The following is a 12,283-nucleotide window of genomic DNA, read 5'->3' as shown; positions in this document are numbered from 1 at the left end:
GGCCCCCGCCCCGGCCCCCGCCCCGGCCCCGGCTCCTAGCAGCGCCCCGCGCCCAGCCGCCCGCCGGCCGCCCTCATGCCCTCGGCCGCCGCCGCGCCGCCCCGGACGCCTCGCCCCGGGCGGGCTCCTCAGGGCGCCGGGCGCCCCCCGGCATGCTGCGCCGCCGCCCCCGCCGCCCCCGCCGCCCCCGCCTCTCCCGCCGCCGCTCCCGCCGCCGCCGCTCCCGCCGCCCACACCCGGGCCCACGGCCGGCGGCCGCCACGCTCGTCCCGCAGCCCCGCGACCAGACAAATGCGGCCCGGCGCTCGCGACACAATGCGCCCTCGCCCGCCCCGCCCCGCCGCCGGCCACGCCCACCGCACGGCCACGCCCCCGCTGGCCACGCCCACCGCCCGCCCTGGCCCCGCCCCCGCCAGGCCCCGCCCACGGCCCCGGCCACGCCCACGCCCCGCCCCGCCCCCGGCCCCGCCGACTGCCGGGACGCGTAGTTTCTGTCCGGGGTCCGCCGAGGAACCGCGCCCGCCCCGGCTGGAGGCCCCCCGGCTGGAGGCCCCCCGGCTGGAGGCTCCCCGAGTAGAGGCTCCCCGGCTGGAGGCTCCCCGGCTGGAGGCTCCCTGGCTGGAGGCCGCCCCGGCTGGAGGCTCCCCGGCTGGAGGCTCCCCGAGTAGAGGCCCCCCGGCTGGAGGACCCCCGGCTGGAGGCTCCCCGGCTGGAGGCTCCCTGGCTGGAGGCTCCCCGGCTGGAGGCTCCCCGAGTAGAGGCTCCCCGGCTGGAGGCTGCCCCGGCTGGAGGCTCCCCGGCTGGAGGCTCCCTGGCTGGAGGCCCCTCGGCTGGAGGCCCCCCGGCTGGAGGCTCCCCGGCTGGAGGCCCCCCGGCTGCAGGCTCCCCGGCTGCAGGCTCCCCGAGTAGAGGCTCCCCGGCTGGAGGCCGCCCCGGCTGGAGGCTCCCCGGCTGGAGGCCGCCCCGGCTGGAGGCTCCCCGGCTGGAGGCTCCCCGAGTAGAGGCCCCCCGGCTGGAGGCCCCCCGGCTGGAGGCTCCCTGGCTGGAGGCTCCCCGGCTGGAGGCTCCCCGAGTAGAGGCTCCCCGGCTGGAGGCTGCCCCGGCTGGAGGCTCCCCGGCTGGAGGCTCCCTGGCTGGAGGCCCCCCGGCTGGAGGCTCCCTGGCTGGAGGCCCCCCGGCTGCAGGCTCCCCGGCTGCAGGCTCCCCGAGTAGAGGCTCCCCGGCTGGAGGCCGCCCCGGCTGGAGGCTCCCCGGCTGGAGGCCGCTGGAGGCCGCCCCAACTGGAGGCTCCGCGGCTGGAGGTCCCCCGGCTGGAGGTCCCCCGGCTGCAGGCTCCCCAGCTGCAGGCTCCCCGGCTGGAGGCCGCCCCGACTGGAGGCCGCCCCGGCTGGAGGCCGCCCCAGCTGGAGGCCGCCCCGGCTGGAGGCCCCCCGGCTGGAGGCTCCCCGGCTGGAGGCCCCCCGACTGGAGGCCGCCCCGACTGGAGGCCGCCCCGGCTGGAGGCCCCCCGACTGGAGGCCCCCGGCTGCAGGCTCCCCGGCTGGAGGCTCCCCGAGTAGAGGCTCCCCGGCTGGAGGCTGCCCCGGCTGGAGGCTCCCCGGCTGGAGGCTCCCCGAGTAGAGGCTCCCCGGCTGGAGGCTGCCCCGGCTGGAGGCTCCCCGGCTGGAGGCTCCCCGAGTAGAGGCTCCCCGGCTGGAGGCTCCCCGGCTGGAGGCCGCCCCGGCTGGAGGCTCCCCGGCTGGAGGCCGCCCCGGCTGGAGGCCCCCCGGCTGGAGGCTCCCCCGGCTGGAGGTCCCCCGGCTGCAGCCTCCCCAGCTGCAGGCTCCCTGGCTGGAGGCCGCCCCGACTGGAGGCCCCCCGACTGGAGGCCCCCGGCTGCAGGCTCCCCGGCTGGAGGCCGCCGGGTCCGAGCCACGCCCTCGGGTTGGTGGGGCACCTGTCGGCCACAAGCCCTCCCTGGGCCTTGAACGCAGGCTTGGTCCTGCTCAGATGGGCGACGCCCCGGCTCCCGGCCCAGGAATGGGTCCACGGGTGCTTGCTGCATGGTTCTTTCTTCCTTATGTAACGTATTCTTTTCTGTGATTAAAGTGTTTTATAAACAGATACTTTCATGGATTTTCTCCAGCTGCCCGCCCCGGCCCCAGCAGCCGTGTCCACAGCACTCCAGCCTGGCAAGGAGAAGATCCCCACCCGAAACCGTATTTCACGTGAAATAGAAGGGGGGACGGGGTGTTTGGGGGACGCTTTCGGGTTATCTTTGGCTCCCTGATTCTTCCATAACAGCCTTGTTCCAGGGGTTTTACAAAGCAGGTTGGCCCCGACCTTATCTCCGGGATCCTTTCCAGACCATCACTACCCATTTTAAAACAATGGAAACAGAAACAACCTCATGGAGGAGTTTAGCCAGGTGCTCACGTTGTGGATTTCAAGGGCATCCACCTGGCTGCCTGGTGTCCAAACCCATAATCCATCCTTTCTTAGCTCAGAGAAGTGTTTCTTTAGTCCTGGTTTGTGTATCAGAATCACTTGGGGAGCTTGATGCTAACACTGCACACACCTTGGGCCCGGCCGGTATCAGAACGCCCCTGAGCCTAGGGCTGCGGCGTGGGCAGGCGTCTCTCTAACAGGCTCCCCAGGTGATTCTGATATGCAACCAGGGGTGTTGCTAAAAAGCAGCTGTTTCTGGAGAAGGCAGTGCAACAAGACCAAACAAGGACCACGTTTCATTCAGCTCTGTAAGCCCCAAGATGCCTTGAGCTTAGATGTTCCATGACTATTTGTTGAATGGGCAAGTGAGTTTTATCAAAAGCCTATGGAGCATATACACGCAGAGGTGCATCGTGTGGGTTTCATCCATTAAATAAACCACTAATGGCCTTTAAAGAAAAAAAAAAAAGGAGGGGGAGAGAGTATAAATAAATTCACATTAAAACTCTGAGTAGGGCAGCCAGAGTGGCTCAGTGGTTTAGTGCAGGCTTCATATGCAGGGCGTGATCCTGGAGTCCCGGGATCGAGTCCCACGTCGGGCTCCCTGCATGGAGCCTGCTTCTCCCTCTGCCTGTGTCTCTGCCTCTTTCTGTCTCTCTGTCGCTCATGAATAAATAAATAAAATCTTAAAAAAAAAAAAAACTCTGAGTAAATATAATCCGTATTCCGAAACTACACTGTATCAAAGTTAACAGTGTGTTAGGGATCAAAGAAAGAAAAACAGGGGTATAGATACATACATACACACCCCAACTAGTGAAAATGAGCAAGAAAAGCAGTTAGTTCAAACCAAGTGAGCCACATCTGACCCACAAATGTATTTGTTTTCTTTCCAATCTCTAGACATGTACTTTGGGTCTGATTGACCCCAAATCAGCCCACCCAGGGGGTTGCCCGTCTGGATGGAAAAGCTAGGATTCTTTTCCACACTTGAGAAATCCTTTTTTATTAGATTTATGGTCCCCTCTGGCCATATTTCTGCCAGTAACCAGGACCTTTTTCTCCCCTTCAGTCTTATCACATCTAGTCTCTCTCATAATCTCACACTTTGAGAGGAACCAAGGACAAAGTGTGCAAATCCATGAACCAAAAGAACTCAGCCATTTCAAGGTTTGCAATCTTTAATATGCGGCTATTATTTATGAGCGTTATTTAGTATTAAATAAACAAAACACTCCATTATATCATACAACTTCTGTAAGATTTTCTATCAAAAATCTCAGGGAAATATTTGTCTAGGGGAGGGCGTGGAGAGGGAGGAAGAAGACATTACTTTAATTGTAACACTCTTACTCCCTCCCCATAAAATTAAAATCGGACGATCATTTTTAAATATAAATTTCATTTTCTGATTCCTAATACATATGACTTCTTGTAGATGATGTTGCAGAAAATTGGCAAAAAAGAAACTGTTAAAAAGTATCCATTCACCTTCCATGGCAACTGAAATGTTAGAACTTTCTCTTCCATTTCCAAGGTATGCCAAGGGTCGCTTGATCAGGAATTCCCCCATAACAGTGCAATAGCTTTCAAAGAAGCTCCTCCGTCATTCAAAACAAATAATCCTACGAGGTCAGCTGAGTTTCATGTATCTCCTCAAGTTTTAAATATAAGGAAGTGCCCGATGGCTAAGTTCACTTAGCTTCTTAAAAAGGCCCCGGTGCAACCTGAGAAGATTCTCCTTGTGTGCATGATTGTAAGACATGAGACAAGCACCCTATGATGAACAAAGCCATCTACAGCCCTGACTCAAAACCGCGAAATTGTAGTAGTTGCGATTTTAGAGGGGATTGCTTTGTGTCAATTTACATCCACAAGACTCCTGAAAGATTCATGTATCTATCCATATTTATTTTTTTTAATTTTATTTATTTATGATAGTCACAGAGAGAGAGAGGCAGAGACACAGGCAGAGGGAGAAGCAGGCTCCATGCACCGGGAGCCCGACGTGGGATTCGATCCCGGATCTCCAGGATCGCGCCCTGGGCCAAAGGCAGGCGCCAAACTGCTGCACCACCCAGGGATCCCATCCATATTTATTTTTTAAATATTTATTGAGCACTTACTGTGAGCCAGATACTGCTATTGATTTTAAACAAAGTTTAAACATGGTTTATTCAATTTCTAAACCAAGTAATAATGGCTTCAATACTCTATTTTCTCATTAAACAAGAAATCTGGAGAAGGGTGGATGCTAGTATTGGTCAGCAACTTAGTAAGGCTAGGACCAGTATCTACGTGATGGCTTGGTGTTTTCACATACTTACAAAATAGCTGCTAGAGTGCCACAAATCAAGTATATATTCAGGGTGAACAGTGGGGAAGAGGCCATTTCAGTTAAGTCTGTTCCTTTTATCAGAAAATCAAGGGGCACCAAGGTGGCTCAGTTGGTTGGGCATCTGCCTTTGGCTCGGGTCATGATCCCAGGGTCCTGGGATCAAGCCCTGTGTTGGTCTCCTTGTCCAAAGGGTGCCAACTTCTCCCTCTCCGTCTGCCTGCTACTCCCCATGCTTGTGCTCTCTCTGTCAAATAAATAAAATCTTTATTTAAAAAAAAAAGAAAATCAAAAGTTTGTCCAGAAGTACCTTTAGCAGACTGCCTATTATTCCTCATTTTCTAGAACTGAATGACATGGCCACCCCCCCTCCTCCTCCCCTGACACACACACACAGGAAGAACTAGGGGAGTGAGATAAAACCTGGGGCTGAACATATTTCGTCCCCTGGATAGGACCAAGATTCATATAAAAGATAAATGGAATAGACATGGGTGAGAAATGGGTAGACGGCAACATCTTCTAACCTCTCCCCTTCATATTTCATATGTTCGAATAATCCTTTGCATTTGCCTAGGACTTCATATTTTACAAAATAGTTTTACTTGCTTTATCTTAATTCGCCCCGCCAATATAACAACAAGGAATTTAAAGCTCAACAAAGTGATTTTTCTCTAGTTTATACAAGTGATAAAGTTACAATTTAGGTATTTTGATTCCCAAACCAGTATCCTTCACTGCCTTTTAAAAAGAAAATAGCTCTCTAAAACTATCATTCAGAGGTAGAAGCATAATGAGACTTCTGTTTCTGATCAAGACAGAGTAATAGGGACCCGATTGAATTTGAAAGTAATATAAAATACTGGACAAAATATGTTAAGCAATGTCCCTCAAGAGTTATATGATATAGAAAAAAGAAGGACAGAGTGTTTGGGGAGGCTTCAGAGATGACCTTTGGCTGGAGCTATCTTATTCCTCCACAACAGTCCTCTTCCAGGTGTTTTTCAAAGAAGACTCGGCCCAACCCTGTCCTCTGGGAGGCAGTGAACTACAATGATCCCTGAGAGGTAGTAAATAAAGGAAGTGAACCCTACAATCACCCCAGCTTACTGCCTGGAGAAAGTCTCTAGACCATCATGTACAGAGAAGGAACCAAGACTGGGCCTACTGGAGTCCCTGGCTTGAGAAGGCAGGGATGAGAGTCCAATGAACCCAAAAAGGTCAGAGTTCTCAGGACAGATTACTGGAAAAAAAAGAGCTGTAAGACCTCCAGATGTCTAAAGAGGTTCCTATTCCAGTATCCAGTTGAGTACTGATGAATAAGTGCATGTGAGGAGAAAACACAAGGCTGGACATCTTATAATAATAAACGACAGAGTTTGGGGCACCTGGGTGGCTCAGTGGTTGAGCATCTGCCTTTGGCCCAGGGCGTGATCCGGGGTCCTGGGATCGAGTCCCACATTGGGCTCCTGTGTGGAGCCTGCTTCTCCCTCTGCCTGTGTCTCTGCCTCTTTCTCTGTGTGTCTCATGAATAAATAAATAAAATCTTTTTTAAAAATGACAAAGTTCATCAAGAGAGCATGACACACAGTAATAGTGCTTCAAAATGTATGAAATTCAAGGAGAAATACAGAAATCCACAATTTTAGGTATAGGTGAACATCTCTTCTCTTAGTATTTGTTAAAACAAGTAGACAAAAAATCAGTAAGGGTATAGAAAACTTTAAAAATACTATCAACAACTTGATCTAATTGATATTTATAGACTACCTCACCTGACAACTCAATACATAACTTTTCAAATGCATAAGGCACACTTAGCAGATTGACCATATTGTGGACTATGAAAATTACCAATAAATTGTCAACAAATATTAAAAGATTCCAATACTACAAATTTTATTTCCTTGGCACGATGAAATTAAATTAGAAGTCAAGAACACAAAAATATCTGAAAAATCCTCAAATATTTAGAAACAAAATAACAAAATTATGAAAAAAACGTGGATTAAAAGAGTAAAAGGAAAATTATAACATATTTTGAACTGAATGAAAGAGAAAACACTATATACTACAATTTTGTGGATGCAGCTAAAACAGTACCTAGAAATTTAGGACATTAGGTGCCTATATTAGAAAAGAATAAAGGGTTAAATTAACGTCCTTTGTTTCCACCTTAAAAAAGTAGAGAAAAAGAAGCAAGTGAAAACTAAACAAAGAGGAAGAAAGGAGTAATAAAGACAAGAGCAAAAGTCAATGAAACAGAAAACAGGAAGATTGATGAAACTAAAAGCTAGTTCTTGAAGAAGATCGATTAAACTGACAAACTTCTGGTCAGATTCATCAGGAAACAAGAAAATATACAAATAACCAACATCACAAATGACAGAATAGACATGACTATACATTTTACACATATTAAAAAGGATAATCAGGGAATACTTCAATCATGTAGATAAAATGGACATACTCCTTCCTTAAAAGACACAAAGTACCAAAACTGACTCAAGAAGAAATAAATAATGAGGATAATCATATCTATTAAATTGAATCTGTATTTAAAATCTTTAAATCAAAGAAAACTACAGGCCCAGATAGCTTCACTAGAAACTTCCCCAATTACTTAAGATAGAGAGAATACCAATTCTACCTAAGCTATCCCAGAAAATTGAAAAAGTGAATATTTCCCAACTTATTCTGAAGGTCAACATTACCCTGATACTAAAACCAATCAAAGACATTATAAGAAAGGAAACTAGAGCCAACATTCCTCATGGATACAGACATAAAAGTTCTGAACAAAATTTAAGTAATACATCACGACCAAATGGGGTGTATCCCAGGAATGCCGGATTGCTTTAGTATTTAAAAATCAATCAGTGTAATCCACCATATTAAAAGACTAAAACAGAAAACTCACATGATCGTCTCAAGAGATGGAGATGAAGAATTTGACAAAATCCATTCCTGGAAAAAAGCCCTCAGCTGATTAGAAATAGGAACTTCCTCAACTTGTTAAAAGGCATCTATGAAAAACCTACTACCAATATCATACTTAATGATAAGAGACTAAATGCTTTCTCCTAAAACTAGGAACAATGTTTTAATTCAACATTGTATGGAAGGTTCTAGCCAGTGCAATAAGAGAGAAAACAAGCAAAAAGCTATCCAGTTTGGAAAAAAGGAAGCAAACTGTCCTTGTTCACAAATGACATGAAGTCCTATGTAGAAATTTTGTGGAATCTATAAGACAGTTAGTGTAACTAATATGTGAGTTTAGCAAGGATACAAGATTGATATACAAAATTAAAATATAGGGATGGACAAAACAGGTGAGAGGGAGTAGGAGCTACAGGTTTCCAATTATGGAATGAATAAGTCAGGGGGGTGAAGGATATAGAGAATATAGTTGGTAGCATTGTATGGTGAAAAAAAATGTATACATATAGCTCTAGAGCAGAAATAAATTTTCAAAAATTTAAACTATAAAATACCATTTATAATTACATCAACAATATACAATATAAAACATAAAATTTCTCCTTTTGCCAGGGATAAATCTGGCAAAAGATGTATGAGATTGTACACTGAAAATACAGTATACTGTATTCATTGGTCAGAAGAGTCAATATTTTTTAAGATGCTAATTCTCCTCAAATGGACCTGTAGATTTCATGTATCACAAAAAAAATCCCAGTTGACTTTTTTGGGAAAAATACACAAGCCAATTCTAAAATTTGTGTGGCAATGCAAAGGATCTAGAATAGCCAAAACAATTTTGAAAAAGGACAAAATGGGAGAATTAACTCTACCTTATTTCAAGACCTATTATAAAGCTACAGTAATCAAGAGACTATGATACTGACATCAAGACAGGCAGATAGAATCATGGAATAGAATGGAGAGAGTCCAGAAAAAATGCCCACACATATATAGACAATGGATTTTTGACCAAGGTGTATTGACAATTCTGTGAGGAAAGCATAGTCTTTTCCACATGTGGTTGACATTGTGATTGTGGAGGAACTGAATATTCACATTTGAAAAATGAACTTCAGTATGTATCCCCCACCATGTAAAAAAAAAAAAAAAAAAAAAAAAAAAAAAAAAAAAAACCAACTCAAAAGCAGTCAGAGGCTCAAGTGCAAAACATAAACTAAAGAACTTCTAGAAGAAAATATAGGAGAAAATCTTTGCTACCTTACATTAAGTGATGAGTTTTTAGAGAAAGCAGCAAGAAAAAAATTTGACAAATTGGAGTTTGTCAAATTTTGCAACATCTGCTTTTTGAAAGACAATTAAGAGAATCAAAACCTACTACAGACTAAGAGAAAGTATGAATAAATTGTATATTTGATAAAGGACTTGTATCCAGAACACATAAAAAATTCTCACAACTCAGGGTACCTGGGTGGATTGTTCAGTTGAGCATCTGCCTTCAGCTCATTTCAGGGGCCTGAGATCAAGCCCTGAGTCAGGCTCCCTGCTCAGTGGGGAGTCTGCTCCTCCTTCTCCTTCTGCCCCTCACCCCCTGCTCATGTTCACTCTCTCTCTCTCAAATAAATAAATAAAATCTTTAAAAAAAAAAAGGATTCTCATAATTAAAAAAAAAGAAACAATGAAAAAAGATTTGAACAAACAATTCACATATGGAAATATATCCATAGCTAATAAGCACGTAAAAAGGTGTTTAACATCATGCATCATGAGGGAAATGGAAATTAAAACCACAATGAGGTACCACCACATATCTAATAAAATGGCAAAAATTAGGGGCATCTGGATGGTGCCATCAGTTGAGCATCAACTCTCGGTTTCTGCTCAGGTGGTGATCTCACGGTGGGTCATGAGATGGAGCGCAAGCTGCATCCAGCTCTGTGCTCAGTGCTAAGTGTACTTGAGATTCTCTGCCTCTCCCTCTGCCTCTCCAGCTCATGCTCTCTCCCTCAAGTAAATACATAAATATTTTTTTACATGGCAAAAATTAAAAACACTGACCATACCAAATGTTGGCAATGATGTGGGGTAACTAGAACTTGCATATGTGGCTGATGGGATTGTAAAGTGATATAACCACTTTGGACAACACTTTGGTGTGTGTGTGTGTGTGTGTGTGTGTGTGTGTGTGTGTTTTAATTTAAACATTGTACCCACCATATGATCTAGCCATTCCACTCACAGATATCTACCCAATAAATACGATAACATGCGTCCATATGAAGACATTTACATAATGTCCATAGCAGATATTCTTGCAACAACCAGAAACTGGAATCAACTCCGTGTCCATCAACGCATGAAGGAATAAGCAAACGGGCGTATCCACAGAATAGAATACTAATCAGCAATGAAAAAGTATGACTATTATAGATACAAGCAATGTGTATTTCAATTATGGTGAGTGAAATAAGCCAGACCAAAAAAAAATTATACATATTGTATTATTTTATGTATATAAAATTCTAGAGAATGCAAATTAGTCTATATGGACAGAAAGCAGACTAGTGTTTGCTTGGGAGAAAGAGACAGGTTCTAGAGGATGCTTTTGGAGGCGATGGATAAAGTATATCCATATTTTAAACCTATCAAATTATAAACTATAAACACGTACAGTTTGCTGTTGGTTAGTTACAGTTTGGTAAAGCTGTCACAAAACAATGAAAGTCAGGTCAATTGTTTTCTCCTCATCCTTCAAGGAATTTAGAACACCGTAACTCCGGTCTCTCCCCTCCTACTTTCCATGTTAATAACGGTCATTATTTTAACTCTCCATTTACTCACATTAGCTCTTAGTAGTGGTAATATTCATAGCACCCAAGCCGCGGGTTTACCAGTATGCTTACAAATTCCTTTGTTTGCATTCCCCTTTTTTCTTCCAGATTATATTTCGTTTTCCAAAATAATATTCTTTAGCGTTTCTTGCAATGAGAGTTTGTGAATGGCAAAATCATCTGACAATACCTTTTTTGCCCTCAGTCTTGAAATATAGTTTATTTGGTTATAGAACATCGGCTGAAAGTTCTTCTCCTTCCTCATTCTAGAGATACCAGTCCGTTATCTCCCAGCCCCCATTGTCGGTGCTGAGAAATCTACTGTCGCTGTGTCATTTGTTGTTTAAAAATAGATATTGTAGGTGCATCTGCGCGGTGCATTCAGTGATTTTGGCTCAGGTCATGGTCTCAGGGTCCTGGGATTGAGTCCCACGTCAGGCTCTGCGCTCAGCGGGGCGTCTGCTTGAGATTCTCTCTCTGCCCCTCCCCAGCCCCTCCCCCACCTGCACACCTGCCCTCTCTCTGTCTCTCAAATAAATAAATCCTAAAAATAAATAGATATTTATCATTTTATCCCTGGTTTCCTTATTCATCGAGGTTTAAACGTCACTGATGAACTTGTGTGAAGAACTTCCGATAGATGTTCCAGTTCTTTGGGGGAATCTACCTGTTTCTGTTTATTTATTTATTATGTTTTATTCTCTTTTTAAAAATGTCTTCATTTGCATGTGATCGACACACAGAGTTCCCTGGCCCAGCAGGTCTGCACCCCGTCTGTGCTCCCCGCGAGTGCAGCTCCTGACTGCTCCCCGTGACCGTGACAGCACCAGGCCTGCACCTTTCCAGCACTCTCTATTGCATCACGTCAAGAGATTTCTGGAAAAGGGAAAATACAGACTAAGTATTCTGCTCACCATTTTGATAGGAACCTAACATCTACTTCTTTTGCATTGGTTTGTTTTAACAGGCACTAGGGATTTTAGCTATTATCTTAATTAATGCCACCTTTATAATTCAAAATTTTTAAATAGATTGTAGCATCTCCAGCATTGTTCCAGAGAATTTTCCACTATTTGTAGGCTTTTGAATCCCAGCCCTTATCTCCCGGTATCTCTGAGATTCCACCTCCTGTAGGTCCCATGGTATACACCATGTCACAGACACAGAACTTCAAATTTGCTAAAAATGCATCTGGATCATTTTTTAAAACAATTGTATTTTTAAGTCATCTCTACACCCAGTATGGGGCTTGAACTCACAACCCCAAGATCAGGAATCACATGCCCTTCTGACCGAGCCAGCCAGTCGTCCCCCTGTGGGCCAATTTTGTTTGTTTGTTTTTTAAAGATTTTATTTATTTATTTATCTATTTATTTATCTATTTATTTATTTATTTATGAAAGATACAGAGAGAGAGAGAGAGGCAGAGACCCAGGCAGAGGGAGAAGCAGGCTCCATGTGGGGAGCCCGATGTGGGACTCGATTCCAGGACCCCAGGATCGCGTCCTGAGCCGAAGGCAGGTGCTCAACCACTGAGCCACCCAGGGATCCCCCCGTGGGCCAGTTTTGAACGGTAGTGACACAGAAATTTATTTTCATTTACATAAGTTGAATACACATTTGTGAATATATATGTGAAGAACATACTGAAACTATCAAAACAGCTAATATACTAAACAGGTATATCTCTGTAGAAATTAAAACAGAAAGAAAGAAAGAAAAAGAAGAGGAAAGGAGAGAAAGGAAGAGG

At 45.9% G+C, this 12,283-nt stretch overlaps 1 protein-coding gene across 1 annotated transcript; it reads right to left on the bottom strand.

Annotated features, from left to right (window-relative positions):
• Positions 1-35: 35 nt before the first annotated feature.
• Positions 36-2,044, bottom strand: LOC119864370 (basic proline-rich protein-like). The gene is made up of 2 exons (XM_038564539.1): positions 247-2,044; positions 36-124 (listed from the first exon to the last, which is right to left on the bottom strand). Exons 1-2 carry the CDS (start codon positions 2,042-2,044, stop codon positions 36-38), a joined length of 1,887 nt encoding a protein of 628 aa, XP_038420467.1.
• Positions 2,045-12,283: the final 10,239 nt, after the last annotated feature.

Source organism: Canis lupus, chromosome 19 (assembly GCF_011100685.1).
Source record: "Canis lupus familiaris isolate Mischka breed German Shepherd chromosome 19, alternate assembly UU_Cfam_GSD_1.0, whole genome shotgun sequence".
Taxonomy (NCBI): Eukaryota; Metazoa; Chordata; class Mammalia; order Carnivora; family Canidae; genus Canis; species Canis lupus.
This window is presented reverse-complemented; position numbering and strand designations above follow the sequence as displayed.